At 36.8% G+C, this 22,591-nt stretch overlaps 1 protein-coding gene and 1 long non-coding RNA gene across 3 annotated transcripts in view; both read left to right on the top strand.

Moving 5' to 3' along the window:
* Positions 1–22,591, top strand: part of LOC112696655 (uncharacterized) — a 285,199-nt gene that overhangs the window by 69,925 nt on the left and 192,683 nt on the right. The window lies entirely within an intron of this gene.
* LOC112696653 (uncharacterized) lies at positions 10,095–11,595 on the top strand. Its single transcript, XM_025749479.3, has one exon. It carries the CDS (start codon positions 10,419–10,421, stop codon positions 11,346–11,348), a length of 930 nt encoding a protein of 309 aa, XP_025605264.1. The 5' UTR covers positions 10,095–10,418; the 3' UTR covers positions 11,349–11,595.

Here is a 22,591-nt window from a genome sequence, read left to right as displayed (position 1 = left end):
TTGAATCCATAAAACCTCCACTGACCAAACCTTAATCAACATGTTAGTAAGGGATTCCTCACCTTAAGAAAAATGGGAATTGAAGATTCTTGGCTCACAAGTCAAGCTAAGAAAGATATCTAAGGAAGAACATCAAGAAAACACATGTTTAAGCATGTTTCCTTGAAAACCGAATTGAAGAAGGAGGGAGACAGCCATCTCACCTTATTTTTAGCTTTGATATGTTATATGGTTATGTAGAGGAAGAAGAGAGGATCATTTTGGTGTAATCGGAGTTTTGATTTGAGTTTTAGTTCAAAAGAAATCAAGCTTTGAACATTAAGTGTTCATGAAAGTTTCTCTCTTTTCTCTCTTGTTATTTTCGGCCAAAATGAAGAAATGAGACAGCCTTGGAGGTCTTGGGGGTGTAAGGTGAGTTGTGATTGGTTGGCTTAGAGGTGGATTAAAATAATATTAAAATATCTTAGGTGTATAACTACTAAAACTAGATGTATCAGAACACTTGTAAAAATATCTCTAAAAATTATTTTCTGAGCTACTAGCATAAATGACACTAGTAACATATTTATTATGAGAATAGAATATATATGATAAGGCCTTAGAATTGCTGAAGTCATCAGAGAGTGCTGGTGCTAAGCTGAACCAGTAAATTGTGAACCCGGTTAAACCGATTTTTTGTTTTCAACTAAAATAGACCAGGTAACTTTATAATATCATTCAAGTAGCTTCTAATACTAATATAATTATAATATTATACTATTATCTCTCTTCTCTCATGAATCAAGTCCGGTTTGTCAAATTGAGACTACTTACGAAAATCAGAATCAAAACTCCCAACTGATACGGTTCAAAAACTCGGTTCTTCGTGATTTGCATTATCAAGCTTGCCCCAAAAGAGGTTCTAGCTTAAATATAACATAATGAAAATGAATATTGAGATGCTTGATGATACATCAGAGGTGTTCCTTTTTCTGATCTTTCGGTGAAATCCGTGCCTTCAGAAAAGATCTCGCGTACTCGAAAAATGGGGTTGTTACACTTTCAAGTGTGGGGAGGTCGTCCGACCAATCGGCCATTTTTGGGTGAAAAATCCTAATCCTAACACTTTCACATTTCATTTTTTTCTTCTTCTTCTATCACTAGGTCTTTTAGAATTCTTAGTTACATTGTCTTGGTATACATATATATAATAAACTTAATCAAAATAATGAAAATTTTCAAGAAATTTATCTATAGGGCACCCCAATTTTCATTGAACTTGCTTGAATTATATATTGTGGAACATGTTTTTGAGCTAAGAACACATAAGGGTTTTGAGTTTTTTAGCCTAATTATATGGTTGCATCATATAACTATTATTTTCCTTCTTGTGTGCTATTCTCTTTCTATGATTGCAATCTTTGATTTGTTTGATTCTTTAAGTCCATTATTTTATGTATAAATGTATTTATATGATTGGGGACTTTATTTCTTTAACTCACTTATCCAAATAGCCTTACCTTTTATTTACCATTGTTAGCCAATTTTAAGCCTATGTTAATTGATGAGCGGATAATTTATACCCTTTTTGGCATTGTTTTTACATAATTCTTAGTATGATTTAGTTAGTTTTTAGTATATTTTTAGTAGTTTTTAAGAAAAATTCACATTTTGGACTTTACTATGAGTTTGTGTGTTTTTCTATGATTTCAGGTATTTTCTGGCTAAAAATTGAGTGACCTGAGCAAAAATCTGATTCAGAGGCTGACAAAGGACTGCAGATGCTGTTGGATTCTGACCTCTCTACACTCGAAATCTAATTTTTGGAGCTATAGAGGTCCAAATGGTGCGCTCTCAACTGCATTGGAAAGTTGACATCCAGGGCTTTCCAGAAATATATAATAGTCCATACTTTGCCCGCGTTTAGAGGACGCAAACTGGCGTTTAACGCCAGCTTTCTGCCCTATTCTGGCGTTAAACGCCAGAAACAAGTTGCAAAGCAGAGTTAAACGCCAGAAACAAGTTGCAAAGCAGAGTTAAACGCCAGAAACAAGTTACAAACTGGTGTTTAACTACAGTAAAGATCTCTACATGTGAAAGCTTCAATGCTCAGCCCAAGCACACACCAAGTGGGCCCGGAAGAGGATTTATGCATCATTTACCTATTTCTGTAAGCCTAGTAACTAGTTTAGTATAAATAGAACTTTTTACTAGTGTATTAGATGTATTTGACCAGATCTTTGATCAGTTTTATTCTATCTTAGACTTTTATGGGGGCTGGCCATTCGGCCATGCCTAGACCTTCATCACTTATGTATTTTCAACGGTGGAGTTTCTACACACCATAGATTAAGGTATAGAGCTCTACTATTTCTCGAGTATTAATGCAAAGTACTATTGTTCTTATATTCAATTCATACTTATTCTTATTCTAAGATATCCATTCGCACACAAGAACATAATGAATGTGATGATTATGTGACACTCATCACCATTCTCACTTATGAACGCATGATTGACAACCACTTCCGTTCTACATGAAGACAAGCTTGAATGTATATCTCTTGGATTTCTAATCAACGATTCACATCGACTCTCCTCTGATAATGGGGCATCTGAATCTGAGATTCGAGTCTCCGTGGTATAAGCTAGAATTCATTGGCAGCATTCTTGATATCTAGAAAGTCTAAACCTTGTCTGTGGTATTCCGAGTAGGATCTGGGATGGGATGACTGTGACGAGCTTCAAACTCGTGATTGTAGGGTATGGTGACAGACACAAAAGGATAGTAAATCCTATTCCTACACGATCGAGAACCAACAGCTGATTAGCCATACGATGTCTATGCATGGTATTTTTCATCCGAGACGAGCCATCCGACAGTTGATTAGCCATACAGAAACTGTAAAGGACCATTTTCACTGAGAGGACGGGAAGCAGCCATTGACAACGGTGACACCCAACATACAGCTTGCCATAGAAAGGAGTATGAAGGATTGGATGAAGGAAATAGGAAAGCAGATATTCAAAAGGAACAACGCATCTCCATACGCTTATCTGAAATTCTCACCAATGAATTACATAAGTATCTCTATCTTTATTTTATGTTTTACTTATATTTTAATTATTAAAACTCCATAACCATTTTAATCTGCCTGACTGAGATTTACAAGGTGATCATAGCTTGCTTCAAGCCGACAATCTCCGTGGGATCGATCCCTTACTCACGTAAGGTTTATTACTTGGACGACCCAGTGCACTTGCTGGTTAGTTGTGCGAAGTTGTGAAAAGGAGTGGAGATTACAATTGTGCGTACCAAGTTGTTGGCGCCATTGTGTATCACAATTTCGTGCACCATTAATCCCCTTTTGTTCTTAATTTTAGCACATTACTACCCCTAAGTGAAAAACAATAAATGTCCTTAATTTGGATTTTTGATTAGTTTAGACTAGTGAGAGTGTGTATCATTTGATTGTGGGAAGTTTGGGAACATTGGTTGAGATAAAGTATATTTTTTAGTTTTCATTTAAAAAAAATTCTTAGAAGTTGGGTAAATACTCATGCATTGAATGTTGGACTATATGCATTAATCTTTTTGTATATATTATGTTATTGAAAAAAATAATAATATAAAAATAAAAAAGGGAAAAAAAGAGAAAAATAAAAGCAATAAAAGGGGACAAAATACGCCAAAGAAGAGTATAATAATAACTGCATATGTGTTGTAATTGAAAAGAATGCACGAGTAGGTGAAAAAGTGAGATTATGGGTAGCTAGGTATTGTGTTAGAATTACACAAGTTGTTATATGTGTTTGGTGAGAGTTTAGATTAATCAAAGATGTAAATTTCAAGCTCACTTAGCCATATATATCCTTACCTTACCCAAATCCCATTACAACCTATAGATAAGTCCTCGTGATATTTGTATGCATACATTGAATAATTGCTGATTGTTAGATGAAAAACAAATCTTAGAAAGCATGATTAGAGGGGAATTGAGTGGATCAACCATAAACACTTGAGCGATTAGAGCGTATACACATCCGGTGAGGGGTTCAATTGCTCAATTACATGTTTTCACCTATGATCATCTCTTATCTTGCAAGTTTGTAAATTCTTTTCAATAACTCAATTCAATTGTAGATTTGATTTGATTGTGATTGCTTTAGCCCTTATGTTTATACATGCTTTCTTGGGAATTGATTTATTTTGACCAAGTAGTTAAATGCATGCATATATGTTACATTTAGATAGTTCATATTGAATAAATGTTGATACCCCTTTCTTGTCTTTCTTGGTTTAGCATGAGGACATGCTTGGTTTAATTGTGGGGAGGTTGATAAAACTCAATTTAAGGTTTATCTTGTGTTGAATTTAGTGAACTTTATCAACTTATCCCACATTTATTCAATGAAATAGCATAGTTTTGTGAATTTCTCCTAAATTGTGCTTAAGATTAAAAACATGCTTTTTAGGCTCTTAAATTGCTAAATTTAATTTCTTTGAATTCCATTTGATGCCTTGATGTGTTTGTTAAGTAATTTCAGGTTTATAAGGCAAAGATTAGGTTGAAGAAATGAAGAAAAAGCATGCAAAAATGGAGAATTCGTGAAGAAATGACGTTTTCGTAATCTGCCCAGTTCCGTGTACACGTGACCCACGCGTACGTGTGACACTTGTAACGTGACCAACTTAAAGGAACACACTGTGGGTGATTTCTGAGCTCATCCAAGGCCAAATTGATGCCAGGGCATCTTGGCCAGTTTCACTGACCTTTTCTTTACTGTTTTTAAGGTAGTTTCATGCATTTCTTTAGGAAATAAGCTAGTTTTGGGTAGATATTCACTTACACCTTGATTCAAGCATACATTGTGAATTTTACATGATTTCATGAGGATTTTGCATGAGTTTAGTAACAAATTGTATGTTGCATTACCCATGACTTGGACTAGAACTTTGATGCACTCTATTGCTTGATTTCAGGACCAAAGGAAGCAAGGAAGAACCACTTAGCAGTCACGTTAATCTAATTAACGTTACCACGAACGTGGAATGGGAGGTAACTTGCAAAGTTAATGAGAAAAGTAATTGCCAATAACGCTCTCGAAGCCATCATTGCCCACGTTAAGAGTCACGTTAACTAAGTTAACGTGAACTCTAACGTGAAGAAGGGACTTTGAGCCAACGTTAGTGACACTTAACATTATCACTAACGTTGGCCAATGATCATAAGTGGCCACGTTAGAGTCCACGTTAACTTAGTTAACGTGGCCTCTAACGTTAAAAGGGGGAAGGGAGCCAACGTTAGTGACACTCAACATTGTCACTAACATTGGCCTAAGGTGCAATGTAACACGTTAACTCCCACGTTAACTTGGTTAACGTGGGAGCTAATGTAAGAGGCAAGGGTGGTCGACAACGTTAGTGACACCCAACATTATCACTAACGTTGGAAGCAACCACAAAACCCCAAGGAGCCACGTTAACTTCCACGTTAACTTAGTTAACGTAAGTTAACGTGGAAAGCTAACGTTGGTGAGTGAAAGATGAGCCAACGTTAGTGACACTCAACATTGTCACTAACGTTGGGGATGGCTAAGAATGGCCATGTTAGAAGCCACGTTAACCTAGTTAACGTGGACTCTAACGTGAGACATAGGGGCACATTGGAACGTTAGTGACAATGTTGAGTGTCACTAACGTTCTCGAACTCATACTTTCACTAAAACGTTAACACCCCTAACGTCCTGAGCTAAAGTCTCTACCCACTTCACACTTTCTCTGTACAAGTAAAACCAAGCCCAAATGAAGAAGAGAACTGCTTCAAACTCAAGATCCAAAGGCCCAAGACTTGAAGAGCCAACTAGAAGTTGAGAAGAGTAGTATATATAGGAGTAGCTTTGAATTATTTAGGGAGTTCTGGAAGTGGGGAAAAGAGCACTACTCTTTGTATTTTACTCTGCTCTTCTAGTTCCATGATATATTCTCCATTTTTGTTTTCATTTTTTAGAGCTATGAACAACTAAACCCCTTTCATTGGGTTATGGAGCTCTGTTGTAAGTTGATGGATCAATACTAATTTTCATCATTCTTCTTCTATCTTTTCTCTTGATTTTACTTGAAAGCTTTCGATCTTCATCCCATTGGGTAGTTATCATGGAAAAGAAGCTATTCAAACTTGGATCTCTTCTGAGCCTTGAAAGAGGAATGAAGAGATCAAGCTAGAAATGCTTTCTCATGCTGGACCAAATTGGGTTTGGATGGATATGTGACTACAATCCTCTCAATACTTGATTTGGAAAATGCATGTGGTATAATCAGTGACCACACTTCATCTCTTCTCATGAGCAATTGACCAAGGAATTGGCTATTGATCAAGATTTGAGAGATTGAATTGCAAGAAATTGTAATTCAATCAATTAAGATTGCCAAGGAGATCAATGAGTGCATTGATTGAGGAAGAGATGAAAATGAACTTGATCCGGAGAATTGCAACATCTCCAGCGCCCAATGAACTCCCCAATTCTGATCTCACACATTCTCTTTAATTTCTGCGTTTACTTTCATGAGCAAACACCCCATTCCCATTTACAATTCTGCAATTTACTTTCAGTCATTTACTTTCATCCCTTTAATTCTAGCATTTACTTTTTCTGTTATTTACATTCCCGTCATTTTATTTTCTGCAAATCTCAACCCAAATTTTGAATTCGCTCAACTAGAACATTCTTCTAATTAAAGTTGTTTGATCAATCAATCCCTATGGGATTCGACCTCACTCTATTGTGAGTTTTTACTTGACAACAAATTCGGTACACTTGCCGAAGGAAATTTGTTGAGAGACAGTTTCCACCTGCATCACAAATTCAACACATTTCTGAAGTATTTGAAGCCAAATTCAAGAAGGAATAAGGAAGGAACAATTAGATTAGGTTAGAAACATGTTTTAGGGTATTTTTCTAGAGAGAGAAGCTCCCTCTTATCTCTAGAATTAGGGTTCTTAGTTTAAGTTTCTCTTTAATTTGACCTTTTCATACTTGTTTTAGTGTAGTTTTCATTTACATTTTCATGTTCAATTGTCTTTAGTCTCTTAGTTTCCTTTGTTAATTTCTCTTTTTTGTTACTTTTTATGTTGATGAACTCTTGTTAATTTCCATTTCATTTAATGTAATTTTATGTTTTCATGTTTTCATGTTTATTGTTGCTTAATTGAGTTTTTATTATTGTTATCTTGCATTTGATAGTCTTAGATTTTATTATTATTACAATTTATTAGAGTAGTTGAGCATTCTTAGCTTGGAAAGAGAAGTTCGGTAATCTTGAGTCATTAATTCTCAACTTATGTTAGTGATCTATAGTTGTTAGTTAATATTGTTTCCATTAACATTACTTATGGATTGGGGTTAACTAGGCATATTTGACTTTCTTCCGATGTGGAGATAACATAATAGGCTTGACTCATGTTAATTACTGTGTTAAGATTAACGACTAGGATAGAAAACCTTGATTTTCAATCCTTGCCATGAATGCCTCTTTAGTATTTGTTCTCTTTAGTTGTTTGCTTTATTTTATTGTCATTTAAATTCTTGTCTTCTCATATGCAAACCCCCTTGAACCTCATAACCGATAACACGCATACCTCACTGCAATTCTTTTGAGAGACGACCCGAGATCTAATACTCTCGGTATTTTTATTAGTTTACATTGTGAAAAATAAAATTAAACTTTGATTGAGAATCCGTTGTTGGTCTAAACTATGTTTGCAGCGAAGTAATTCTTTTATCAAGAGGAATTCAAGATTGGCATAAATTCTACCCATCACATACAGACCATGAAACTTCCTTTGAGTGTTTGTGATAGTATTGATAAAATTTGCAGGAACTTCTTATGAGGAAGTGCTAGCTCAGGGAGGAAACCTTACCACATGAGATGGGAGAAAGTTTGCCTCCCCAAAAGCCTGGGCAATTTGGGCTTCAAACCAGCTAGGGTGTTGAACAATGCGAATCTTATGAAGCTGGATTGGAAACTATTCCATAATAAGGATGCGCTATGGGTAAAGATAATCTGCAGCAAGTATGGATGTGGAGATGACTCCCTACCACTTATCACAAAACATTTATCTTTATCTAATACTTGGAAAGGTATCTTTCAAGTTTGGAAGAAGTTTGCAAATAGTTTTGTTTAGAGACTTGGTTCCGAAGAAAGTGTTAATTTCTGGAGAGATCATTGGATGCCAGGGGCACACCACCTGTTGGATTTTGCTTAGCCCGAGGTGTTTTCTGATATGTTGGAGAAACAATTGTGTGACTATGTGTCAGACGAGAGGTGGGAACTCAGTCGAATTGCAGTGGTTCTAGGCGAAGACTGGATTAGTTTTTAGTTCAATGAAAACACCTAAACCAGCGATGGGAGAGGATATATTAACCTAACTGTTGATATCAGATGGTACGTTTACTATCAAGTCAGCTTGCTCCCTCTACTTAAGTACTTCAGATAACTCTAAGGCTAAGCTTTTTTGAAAGATCTGGAAGCCTGAAACTCCCGAAAGGTTGCGTACTTTTTGTTGGCTTGTTGCAAATGAGGTCCTATTAACTAATGAGATTATAGTCGAAAGACATATAGCCCAAGATGGGTCCCGTGTAATTTGTGGTGAGGCAACCGAATTGATGGTCCATGTGATCCGAGACTGCAGAGTTGTGCGACAAACATGGATGAGAATTGATGCCCGATTGCGAATTGGTAATTTTTTCAATACCCCTTCCTCCCTTGGTTGTTGGAGAACTTATCATTCCAATCCCTCTTCTAAAGGGTTCACTGGCCCCTCCTTTTGGTGTGCACAATAAATGCTCTCTAGCATCGTCAGAATAAGGTGGTCTTTGATAGCGATGAGGCCGTAGCAGAGAATAGCATTCAGTCTTTGTCCTTTCACTTAGCAAAGGACTATTCTTTGGTGCAGTCCGAGCTAGCTCGGCGTAGGAAGAAGTTTGGCAACTTCATAGAAAGACAGATCAGATGAAAGCCACCAGATCACCCTTTTATTAAGCTCAACTCAGATGGCTCCATGTTAGATGGAGGAAAAGCAGCTTGTGGTGGGATCCTAAGGGACTCTGATAGAAGATTTCTAGCTTGCTTTAGTGCTAATTTGGATTGCGGAACAGTGACGATAGAAGAGCATTAGAGAATTTTGCTAAGCTTAGATCTAACTCTGAATATTGGTTGTTTTCATCTAATTATTGAAGCTGATTTTGTTGTTATGATGAAGTTTTGTCTTACATGCTACTTGATCTTCAGTCTTGGCTATCAGAAACAGATGCCGCAGATTTACTAACTGGAGTATTCATTATCAGTTTCAAAAAGCAAATACTTATGCCGATAGATTGACTCACTTTGACTACAGTCTTCAGTCCAGCTGTCATATTTTTTTCAATTTACCTTCTTGTTTTTCTTTAAATTTTTATGCTAATTTTATAGGTATTGTCCTCTCTAAAATAATTTCTATTTAGTTTCCTTGTTTTTTTTTTTGGGCGTCTCTCTGCCCTGATATTTATCAAAATATATATATATATATATATATATATATATATATATATATATATATATATATATATATATATATATATATATACTAGAAAAAGAGAATTACATAAATACATATTTAATTGGTCCATTTCAAATTTTACCAAATAATATTTATTATTACCCAATAGTTTTACATAGAAGTAAAGATAATTAATAGCATCATAATCTTAATTTTAGATAAATGGTCTCAATTTATCCTTATTAATTATTCTATTATTGTAATTTCATTTCCTTTTTGTAAAGCATATTTATTATTTGCTCTTTCTTCTCTGTCATCTAATAGAGCTATTAATGAAAAAGAATTTAATCTTATGTAATTTTATAAATAAAAGTTATTTTAGACCAAATTGAATTTTAAATAGGAAATTATTTGAAAGCATCGAGTATTATTACTGTAGGAATATTGTAAGTAGATAAGGTCAAAGCAGGGATTAATAGCAATAAAAAGAAACGTAATCGGTTTAGGATTGAATCATCACATGACTTTTCAATATCATAATAAAGTAAAATATTAATTAATTTTAATGCTTGGATTTAATTGTGGTGCCATTCAATGGAGGAGCCAAGGAACATGGTTTTCATTTTCTCTGTATTAGTCTTTGTCTTTACTCTTTCCACTTATGTTTCTCTCAACAGGCTACGCTAAAGATAACAGAAAGGACTTTAACACATAGAAAACTCCAGAAGCGGAAGTTGCCCTGTCTTTTGTCACCTTCAATCTCTCTCTCTCTATCTCTTTCTAGTTGCTAGCTAATTCTTTCTTCCATCTTGTGCAAACACAAGAGTAAGTAACCGTTGATCCATATCTTTTTATTTTTTAATAAAATTGGGGTTAATTATTATTCTTTTAATATTAATAATGAGAGGGTTAGCATCATGTTACAATGAACATGCGATTAGAGTGTCCGATTCGTATTGTTCTTCAAAGCCTTCAAGCGAAGCCTATCTCTGTCCAAAGATAACCCTTTCTTCCACCAAATACTATGTTACTTCAGTTTACAAAGTCAACTTTAATTCAACGCAAAAACCACAACTGCTCTTGATATCAATAACTTGGACCAAGAAACTCATAGGCCAAGGCTTCGTCATAACCGTTACCAATAATTCTGATCCTTCTTTCCACTCCATACCAAAGGAGCACCAATTAAGAAAAAGCAAAGGAAACGAAACCTTGGAGTCTCAGAACCTTCACGTGCAAGTCTCGTGGGATGTCACTGCCGCAAAATACAGCAGCGATCAAGGGCCAGAGCCTATTGGCGGGTTCTACGTTGATGTTTTGGTTAACGCAGAACCCTGCCTGCACCTCGGTGACAACAAGAACGCCGAGGCAAATGGTGGCTATGGAAGCTTCTCGTTGGTTTCTAGAATCGAGAGGTTCTTCGGCAATACTATGTTTTCGACGAAGACGAGGTTCTCCGATGCGGGAATCTCGCACGACATAGTGATAAATTTTCGTACGGTAGACGAAGAATGTTACAAGGGACACGGACATGATGAAGTAGTATTGTGTGTGCATATGGACGAGAAGAGAATTTTGCAGGTGAAGAAGCTGAAGTGGAACTTTCGCGGGAACCACACGGTTTTCGTGGACGGTTTAGTTGTGGATATGATGTGGGACATTCATGATTGGCTTTTCTTCGATCAAAACAACAGAGGCTCTGCTGTTTTCATGTTCCGTACGAGGAGTGGATTGGACAGTAGGTTGTGGTTGTTGGAAGAGAAGGATTTCCAGACAAGTGACAATGGATTCTCTTTGTTGATATGTGCTAACAGTAAGAATCCTGATTGATTCATTCACTTAGCTTCTATATATTATTATCTATCATTCAACTGGTTTTCCTTTCTCTCAAGATTTTGACGAAACTGAGACCTATTGAGATTTTCCCCTCTCAATCTATCTAGTCTTTAAGGTTTATATATTATCTTGTGCTCATGTATTTTTCATCTTGAAAGGATAGATCAACCATTTAGATTAAGGAAAATATTATATGTATAGTGGAATTAATTCTATATAATGTGGTGCTAATTTCGTCCCCTACAAGGCTACAATCATCAAGTTATAGATAATCTTTTCGTTGAATTTATTCAAATCGCACTCTCGTGCATTTATCAAAAGAAATTATAATTAGTAGTTCTGGATTCGAGTTTAACCATCGAGTAATCAATGTTGTAAATATTATCTTAACAATCGAGTTTAATATATTTTCTATCTATAAATTATAAATTTTTTATTATGTTTTACATTAAAATTATATATAAAAAATGACTATAAAATTTTAAATAATTAAGAACATTAATATATATATAAAATTATATATTACTATTATATATATATAATAGTAATATATAATTATTAATACGCATATACGATATGCATTTTATCTAACTTTTAATATTATATATATATAATCAATCCAGCTCATGAGTAAATTGACCAATCGACCAATTCAAATTGGTTATTTATTAATGTACTTTATTTAGGGACTCTTTGCCGTGAGAACTGGGCTCATCTAGGCTTTTGCTAAATCAAGCCTGACCCGTCTGATAAATATGTGGTCAAAATTTAATCCTATATATTATAAATACTAAGAAAAGTTGAATCCTGTTATTTTTGAATTTGAAATCTCTAAAATTTGAATTTTACTTTAGAGGGTAAAATGTAATCTCTCACCATTTATTTTATAGGTGAGACCAAGAAAAAATATGAGAGAGAAATCATTTAAAGGTGCACAACTAGAAAATGGATTAATACAGACAGATTTACAGACGAATTTAGTATTTATTACAAACGGATTTTTGGTTACCGACGGATTTTGTCCCTCTGTAAAAGTCTCGTCGGAAATTATTTACTGACGGATTTTTTTCCGTCAGAAAATTACAGACAGATTTTTACCAGTTATGAACGGATTTTTTCTCTGTAAATTTTCTATCCATTTCCCAAAGGTGACGAACTTTTCGACGGATTTTCTGTCTATAACTACTGACAGATTTTTCGACGGATTTTCCGTCTGTAATTATAGACGGATTTTCCGTATGTAATTTGAACCTTGGAAAATCATCTCACACTGTGATTACATACAGAAAGTTCGTCTGTAAATTCGTCGGTAAAGTAAAATAGAAATTTTTTTAAATTTTTCCATTGCAAAATGAATACTTTAGGTTTATTTTTTAAATTTCCTCCATCAAACACACTGTAAATTGAAAAAAAGAGACCAAAAACCATATAGATAAACATAATATTCATTACATGATGCCTATAAAATTGGAAGTTATTTTTCAAAATCATTGGCCAATATCTCACTATCTCAATAAAAAGATAGCCAAAAAAATAAACCATTGACAGAACTATAATTATTTACATTACTCATGGACACAACTAATTCCTTCATTTTCAACAATTTAAACAAACAAGATTTTATATTGATCCTATTCCTTTTAGATTGCATGATGGTGACTTGCTCAGAGCCATTGACAAATACACCTCCTGGATCTCCTTGTGGTTATGTGTGGCCACTTCAAGTTAAACTCCACATCAGCATTGCAATATACAAGTTCTTCCCTTTGGTTTTCAAGCTAGATGAGGAAATTGCAGCCAGTCTTTTGTTGAGTCGCAACCAGGTTCGCATTGTTGGAGCTAATGCAGCAAATCATTAACTAGAGAAAACCACTGTTCTCTTAAATTTCGTGCCTCAAGGAGTTAAGTTTGATGATACAACATCATTCTTGATATACAAAAAATTCTGGCACAAAGAAATTCTCACTGGTGCTTCCCTTTTTGGCATAAGAAATTCTGGCAAAAGAAAATCTAATGGCTTATTCAACCAGAAAAAGAATATATTTCAAGGTACCTAATTACTTTCATTGTTTATAAGGCAACACGTGAAATCTTAAAAACCAAATCCTTTTAACATTGATTAATGGAAATACTGAGATAATATTCTATATATTCTATTTTTTTATCAGCAATAGGAAGAAAACACAGTTTGTATTGACACAGCTCTCTTCTTTATTTATAGAGTTTGCTGATATAGAAGCTGTCACAAAGCAGAGTTTCAAAAATTCATCCTTCTAACTGGTCTTCACAGACACATCACAACTATACTAATATTTGGCAACTAAATTTTCCTTTCAATAGAAGGGCACAATATAGATTTACCTCAACAAGGACCTTTGCCTTCTTTGATTTAAGATCAACAGAATCCTTTTAAGAAGGTATATGATTATCAGTAACAAATATTGTTAGGCTATAAGAAAGAAATATTTATGTATAAACAACAGCAATTATAAACCATGACCATTTATTTCTACAGCTCCCTTTTGCAATTGATAAGCTACACCTGAATCCACTTAAGAGAATCCACTTAAGACTATGTAACTTTATTGATAACCTCAAAACGCCTATATATGAACACCTTTACACTTTTTTGCCGTTGAGCAAGATGAAGACCATCATAATATGTTCCTTATTATCACAATTTGCATATATAATATACAAGTAACTTCCCTAGTATTAACGTGTAGGAAATAATGGTTAGATTAAAACATGATCATTGATGGCATATTTGTAGTTAATCAAGCATTAAATCACTACAATGACAATACCTATTGAGTTGCTCTTTCCTGCAGATATCAAAATCATGTTAAGGGCTGACTATGATGCTCAACACTAACCTAAAAACTGGAAACTAAAAGCCCTTTATCACAGGTTGAAGCTTATCAAATCCATTTATGTTTTCCTTCAAATTTCAAAAAAATGAACCAACAAAAGGTAGAATAAAAATTTGAACCTCTATCTGAGCACCTAAGTTAGTGTCATAAATTTGGTATCGCTTTTTAACAAACTGAGCAAGGGAACCATCCTTTGGTCCAGTATAATATAATGGAAATTAAAAAGAAAAAATTAATATGATTTATGAGTGAAGTTTTGACATGGATTCTCTAGATCTAAATTAGAAAAATATTCATAAATAGGTGTAAGCAATGGTACCTCAATTAACTTAGCAGCATTCTTGAATCTACGAGCCATTGTGTCCATTCCAACAATGTGAGCTATGAACAAGTCTTCCAACATATGTGCTTTCTCTCCGCCTAAATTATTTGGAAGAGAAAAGGATTAAATTGGAACTATTCGGATTAGTATACACTATTTCATAGTTTGTATCTGTGCATAGATACTGTTTCATGACTTAATTGGAATGCTGCCACACTTCTGCACCTCAATGAAAAATTCTTTAGTATTTTATGACATTCCATAATCATAAGAAAATAAAAAGAAACAATCATAAAATTCTTTAGTATTTTATGACATTTCGTAATCATGCAGGTAAACCAATCCAATAAGATGTTTCTGGCTTTTATACCACATATAATTATCTTGCTTTGATTCAAAGCTTAAGCGAGTTTCCACCAATTTAAATTAATCAGTCTCAGCACAACTAACTAAGTTCACATGTTGGACAAGAGAGGCATTACCTGTAGCCATAATGCTACTAGACCCCAAACACTTGCAGCTATTTTTCACAACAGAACCAATTGTCATTCAAGTGAATTAAGTATATGTAGTTATAGTTTCTCTTGTGGTTTCTATAGTTCCTTCACCTATTCTTTCGCATAACGTATGAAATGACATAGATCCTATTACCACTTGTTAGGATTTGATTTGATTCAATGCGGACAAAAATTCTCGTATCAAATAAGGTCATGAAGTGTCAAACATGATAACAGAACTTTCCCATTTGTAACACTCTGTGTATATATTGTGAATATACTAATTGCGGAAAAATTAACTCCAGAATGAGCAAAAGCTTTTATTTCATTAGACAGGAATAAACTAACTAATGCATGTGTTAAAACTCATATGAAACTCATGCAGTGATCCATTTCTATAAAACTTATAGACTAAGAGGTGCTGCCCATACTTTGAACAATAACCAATATAAATGGATGAATAGACAAAAGAAAGAAAAAAATATATAACAAATACAATGAAGAAGAAAATAAAAAATAGAGAGAAGAGAATACCAATTTCAGCGGCTACGATGAATAAGAGAATCAAGCATGGAAGTAAGAAGGAAGATTTTGCCATTCTGAAAGTAATTATTTGTGGCTACGGTATGAGTTTGAGTGATGTGAAGAAAGATGAATGAGGATTGGGTAGTGTAAAGTGGATGGGATGGTGTTACTATATATATATATATATATATATAGTTCAGCAACGGTGAAGCTACTTTGTGGTTGTGGATACCCAACAACTAGATAGTGAATCACAACAAGCAATTTGTTTTAGTTTTTTATGTCCCAGCCTTAGATATTTATAAGGAAAGGAAAAATGGACCATAGTTCAAAAAGACTAACTATAGTTAGAAAATGTCAAAAAACTCACGATAATGAAGTCACAGTTACAGAAGACTACAAAAGCCCATGCACTAGTTTTTACATGGTGCTTCTTACTCTAAAGAACCACAAATTAAAATATTAGTAAATCTGTATATTATTAAGCGTACCAACATAAGCATTTATTATCATGGCATGCAATTGTGTCATTCAATCCATGTAGTTAAACCCCAATTAGTGAAGAAAACATGACTCACAAAAGAAGGATTTGATCCATTGTAAGCAAGAACAAGATTAACAACTCCTTCACCCCTGTAAACCCAGTTAGCTGCATCTTCCCTTAGAGTTTGCTCCATCAGTTTTCACCTCAAAAAATCTCATTTTTAGTTCAGGCATGTTATCAAACATCAAGAAGACACCTATTCCAAGGGTTACCTGAAACTGTAGGTCGATCTCAGATGAGATCTTCTGTATTGGTCAGAACAGTGGTATCCGATTTGTGGGACTTGATGGAGGTGCTGATTCCTTCGTCCCCGGAGGGTGGGGGGTACCTGCAAGGGACTCCGATGCTTAAGTTAGCAAGGGTATTAAGCAAGTATTGAGTAGAATCAGAGTATGAGTTATACCTGGGTGCTCCAGTGTATTTATAATGGTGTAGGGTGACCTTTGCAGATAAGATAAGTTAGTTATCTTATCTTATCTTCATCTTATCTTCAAGTGAGGTCATCTTATCTTTAGGGGAACCACCCTTCCCTTGGTAGGCTTGGGTTGCTTTAGGATTTGGGTCGTGTTCCTCTATTCTGGGCCCTTTACTGGGCTTTCCTGTGACTTGTCCGAGCTCTTTGAGAAGAAGTCGGTTTGTCCTGACCTGAAGAGGTCGGTCGCTTTGTCTGTAGAACATCCTGGGTCGGACAACTCGACCCAGGGTATGAACAGTGCCCCTGCTTGAGCTCGGTCTTCCTTTTGAGGTTGAATCTTTTGATCTTTTCGGGTGAAGCCGAACTCGAGCATTTCATCGATTTTGTCTTTTCCAGGGTTTCCTTTTTGAATGCAGAACGTTTTACTTCCTTTAAAAACGCGGGCTTTTGGATTAGCATCCTGGCCTTGGGAACGTGCGGGGGTTTTTAATGCCCCATTAACTGGTTTTTGATGCTTTGTTTCTTTGATCTTTTTGAACTTTTTCACCAAATGGTTTCTCTTCTTTATTTCGTAACTCCCCTTTTCTTTTTCATTTTCTGTTTTCCCTTGAAAGCTTACGTTTTTTGGTGTCTCAACATGGTTTTGGCAATCGCGAGTGCTTCCGACGGCGACTTCTGGCCTCTTCGTCTTCGACCTTCTTCTGCATTTTTCTCCTTTTTTTCAGGTTGGTTTTTCTTTTTCTTCCGTCATCTTATTTTTCTACTCTGTATTTGTTTTTTGAAGTTCTGACTGAGTGCATGTTGGAAAGCTTGAATCTTTGTATATTATTATGCTCGGTTTATCACTGTGATGCACGCCTTCTAGTCTTCTTTGTATGCTTCTGGGTGTTTTTCTCCTTATTTGATTTTTTAGGGCTTCGTATGCTACTCCTGTTTTGCTTTCCTTTGTTGTTTTGAGTAAGTTTGCTCCTTTTGATGTCTTTTTTGATCTTCTTTGTGTTTGTTTTTCTTGGAAAGAGTTTCTGCTAAGACATTAGTCTTGTGGATTTTCTTGAATATTTATTCCCTGATTGCCTCCAAAGGATGCCCCTGAACCTAGGGTTGTGTCCTGGGGTTTTTCTTTTTATCTGCTGTACCGCGCTGGATCGTGCTGTCCGAGTCATTTTGATTTTGTCTGGGATGTCTTTACCTTTTTAGTAATCCAATCTTGTTCTTGTTTGTAGGACTAGTTGGCCATGTCTTCCCAAAAAAATATTGTCGAGGCATTTCCTCTGGTTCCTGAAGGGATGTCTGATGGGCTGAACTCTCTTGTCTTGCTGTGTGTTTCTTTAGCCGATTCTGAATTTTGTGTGACGCTTTGAAGGCATCATCGTATCTGTAGCAGTGAGGATCAGGAGAGCAATTACGAGTTAGTGGCACTCGATTCTGGTGATAGAGTTTGCTTTCCGGTCCTATCCCAGGGGAGCGTCCCTTCTTCTATGCTTATGATTTCTTTTTTGGCCAAATGAACATCACCTTTCCTTTTACCTCTTTTGAAACTGACCTACTATGGTCTTGTAACGTTGCCCCTTCGCAGCTCCATCCGAATTCGTGGGGTTTCATCAAGATTTTTCAGCTTGTTTGTCAAGAATTTGGTGTTACACCTTCTCAAACTCTTTTTCTGTACCTTTTTGTGTTGACCAAGCCTGGGATTACCAAGAAGAAAGTTTTTTGGATTTCTTTTAGGTCTGCCTAGGGGCACAAGGTTTTTTCCATGTATGACGAATCTTTCTGGGATTTTAAGAATTACTTCTTTAAGGTTCGGGTTTTGTGGACCAGTAGATCCTATTGGTTTTGTGGACCAGCAGATCACTCTTTATGGTGCTCTTTCAATGGATGATGTATCTCTCCTTCATCACTTAGATTTTATAACTCGGAGTAGTGTTAAGATGGCTCATATGGGAGCTGCTTTGTATCGCACTGCCCAAAATCTGCCTCTACTTACTACCAAAGCTTTTATGGAGGAAGCTAAGCAAGAATTTGATCGAATGAAGGGTCTAAAGGAGGAGTTTGAAGCGGAGGTGACTAAACTGAAGAAGGAGCTGGAGGGGGAGAAGGCCAGCTCTCTTGCCCTGGCGGCCTCTGTGCGATTGGCTAAGGATGTGGCTTTGAAGCACAAAGAAAGCTACGTCACATCCTACCGAGAAGTGATGCGTCTTCGAGAGGAGCTAGAGTCGGTCCGGGTTGATTATTCCGAGCTCTAGGGTCATCTTGTGGGTAGCGTAACTGCTGCTTATGAGAACCTGAAAGAGCAGGTTCAGGTTATCGCCCCGGTAGCTGATCTTGCTTTATTTAGTTTGGATAATATTGTGAAGGATGGTAAGATTGTCCCTAACGATCCTGATGATGATGATGATGTCATCCCTCCTCCGGTTACTTTTGCCAAAGCCTCTATTGTCCCGCCTTCCTCTACCTCGGCAGTTGAAGCTACTCAGCCAGAATCTGATCCAGACGTCCATATTTTGAACTGGGATGACGGGACAGTGGACGCAGTTCCCCTTCAGACTCGCCCCCTTCTCCCCAAGATGCTGCTATTGGGAAGCCTTTGGATCCTCTATAACCTTTCTGATCTGTTTGTGTATAGCCCAGTTTTTGGGGGCATTTGAACTCTTTATTTTTGTAGGTTTGTGATCTCTGACTTTGCATACTCCAGTTGCTACTTTAGCAACTTTGTTTTGAAAAACAAAATAGTTTCTCTTGCTCTTGGGGTCGGCTTTAAGCGGCCTCTTGAGTCTTGTTTTATGGTAACTGCATTATTTCTTTGTGATATACTTGCCTGCAACTTTCTCTAGCACTTACCAGGAATCTTCAGAGTGTTTTTTGCCCGACCACTTTTGATTGCCTTTATGCTTTGTTTATTTCTTGCCTTAGTTGAAGTGTCCCTTTTAAAGCTAGTTTTTTGTTTGAGTATTCTTTGATAGAATACTTTGTAGATTGATTTTAGCGAGGTCGTGGTCTTTCGGGTCGAGTTATCTCCCTTTTGACGCGCGCCTTCTGTTGGTTGATTCTCTCAGTTGATCTTTTCTCGAGTTATTTCTAGTAACTCCTTGGGTTTACTTTTTATAACTCTGTCGCTTTTGGTCGCCCTGGGCTGGCCTCTTCATGTCGGTTCTTTTGGAAGTTATTTCTAGTAATCCGTTTTGTTTGGACCTTGTCAGGTCTCTTTTTTACGGATTACTTTTTATAACTTTTTGTAGCTTTAGTCCGACTTCTTCATGTCGGTCCCTGTTCCATTACTAGGTAATCCTTTTTCTTGGATCTTGTTCAGATCTCTTTTGGGGATTTACCTTTCGTGACTTTTATCTTTCTGGGCCGATTTCGTCATGTCGGGCCCTGTCGAGTTACTTGATAATCCTCTTTCTTGGACCTTGTTCAGGTCTCTTTCAAGGATTTATCTTTTGTAACTTTATCTTTCTGGGCCGACTTCATCATGTCGGGCCCTGTCGAGTTACTTGATAATCCTCTTTCTTGGACCTTGTTCAGGTCTTTTTCAGGTTATCTTTGTAACTTTTGTAGGAGTCCGACTTCATCATGTCGGGCTCTTCAAAGTTATAGTAATCCTCTTTTATATAGTTGGCCAGACCTCTTTCCAGGGCTTTACTTATAACTCGGATTGTTGTGGCTGGTCTGACTTTTTGTGCCAGCCGTCTTTTAAGTTATTTTATAGCAATCCTTTTTATTAGGACCTCGTCAGGTCCCTTCAATGGATCACTTTCTATAACTTCTTGCATTATTCTGTTTTCATCTTTGCCGATTTTATAGAATTTGGGTTTTAACCCTTGTTTTTATCGTGATCACGCAGTGAATTTTTGGTTTTCACTTTATGTCGATCTGTAGCTTTATAATTGGGCGATGAATGTTTCAGAATAATATGAATTGAGCATTTGTAGAGAATCTGAACAAATTTTATTGAAAAAGAACGCAAATATACATGGGGGATTAATTTCCTAAGTCGGGTGATTTATAGGTCTTGGCTGGGCGCCTCGTTAAAAAACCTTTTTCAGGAAAAAGAGTGCGCTTTGTCCAAGATCTTTTATCATCCCTAGCTATACTACCTTCTTAGGTTGCAGGCGTGCCATGACCTAGGGAGCTCTCGCCCATCGAGTTCAAAAAGCCTGTGGTAGCCCTTTCTTAGCTAGTACTTCTATGACACGAAAGGGTCCTTTCCAGTTTGCCGCCAGCTTTCCTTCTCAAGGTCGAGTTGTTCCTATGTCGTCTTCAGCAAAGGCCCGCTGTATTACTTTTCAGTTGTATCTGGAGGCCATTCGTCATTTCAACGCCTCTTCCCTTATCCGAGCTTTTTCTCGTATTTCCAGAAGTAAGTCGAGCTCTTCCCTTTGAAGTTGGGAATTGGCTTTTTCACTAAAATGGATTACTCACGGTGATCCTTCTTCGACCTCCATTGGGATCATTGCCTCCATTCCGTAAGCTAATCGGGAGGGTGATTCCTTTGTCGTGGAATGTAGAGTCATTCGATATGCCCATAGGACTTGCGGAAGCTCCTCAGCCCAGGCTCCCTTTGCATTCTGTAATCTTCGTTTTAACCCTGCTAATATGACTTTGTTAGCAGCTTTAGCTTGCCCATTGGCTTGGGGGTGCTCAACAAATGTGAATTGTTGTTTTATATTCAGGTCAGCCGCTAGTTTTCTGAAGCCTGTGTCTGTGAACTGGGTACTATTGTCTGTAGTGATGGAGTATGGAACTCCGAACCTTGTGACAATGTTTCTATATAGGAATTTCTAACTTTTTTGAGCTGTGGCATTGGCTAGGGATTTTGCCTCGATCCATTTTGTGAAGTAGTATATTCCTACTATGAGGAATTTGACTTGTCCTGATCCTTGAGGAAAAGGTCCGAGGAGATCGAGTCCTCATTTTACGAATGGCCAAGGTGAGGTTATACTGATGAGTTCCTTTGGCAGAGCGGTGTGAAAGTTGGCATGCTTTTGACATGGTGAGCATGTCCTTACGAATTCTGTAGCTTCTTTTTGTAGAGTTGGCCAATAAAATCCTACCCGAAGTACTTTTTTGGCAAGTGCCTGCGCTCCGAGGTGATTGCCACAGATGCCACTTTATACTTTTTCTAGGGCATCTTTTGTGTTGGAAGTCGATACACATTTTAGCAGTGGTATTGAAATCCCTCTTTTGTATAGAGTATTATTTATGATGGTGTAGTATTGTGCTTCTCGTTTTAACCTCTTTGCCTCTTTTTCATCTGTGGGGAGAGCTTCTGTTTTGAGGTAGTTAATTATGGGAGTCATCCATCCCTGATCGTGACCTGTTATGGCTAGGACCTTTTCTTCTTTTGAGATTGATGAATTCTGTAGAATTTCTTGTATGAGGCTTCTATTGTTGCCTCCTGGTTTGGTGCTGGCTAGTTTTGAGAGTGCATCGGCCCGGGCGTTTTGTTCTCGGGGTATGTGACGAATCTCATACTCTCCGAGTTGTCCAAGCTGTTCCCTGGTTTTGTCCAAGTACTTTTTCATAGTGGGATCTTTGGCTTGGTAGCTTCCTGCTATTTGTGAAGTAACTACCTGTGAATCGCTGAAGATGATAAGTTTTTGAGCTCCAGCCTCCCTAGCCAGCTTCAAGCGAGCTAGTAGTGCCTCATATTCCGCTTGATTATTTGAGGCAGGGAACCCGAATTTGAGGGAGAGTTCGATTAGTGTTCCCTGGTCACTTTCAATTATTACACCTGCGCCACTTCCCGTTTTATTTGAGGAGCCATCCACATATAGATTCCATTATGCGGGGATTTCTGGTGTGTCCGTAAATTCCGCAATAAAGTCAGCCAGATATTGAGATTTGATGGCCGTCCGAGCTTCGTATTGAAGGTCGAATTTGGACAACTCGACTGCCCATTGCAAGATTCTGCCTGCCAAGTCTGTTTTCTGTAAGATCCCTTTTATGGGCTGGTTGGTCCGAACTTTAATGGTGTGAGACTGGAAATATAGGCGAAGTCGTCGAGATGTTATTATGAGAGCGTAAGCGAAGTTTTCTATTTTTTGGTAGTTCAGCTCGGATC

Source organism: Arachis hypogaea, chromosome 6 (assembly GCF_003086295.3).
Source record: "Arachis hypogaea cultivar Tifrunner chromosome 6, arahy.Tifrunner.gnm2.J5K5, whole genome shotgun sequence".
NCBI lineage: Eukaryota > Viridiplantae > Streptophyta > Magnoliopsida > Fabales > Fabaceae > Arachis > Arachis hypogaea.
Note: the sequence above shows the minus strand (reverse complement) of the source record. Positions and strands in the feature narration are given on the sequence as shown.

Coding starts and splice junctions, on each gene's coding strand:
- LOC112696653 (XM_025749479.3), top strand. CDS start 10,419: ATGAGAGGGTTAGCATCATGTTACAATGAACATGCGATTAGAGTGTCC.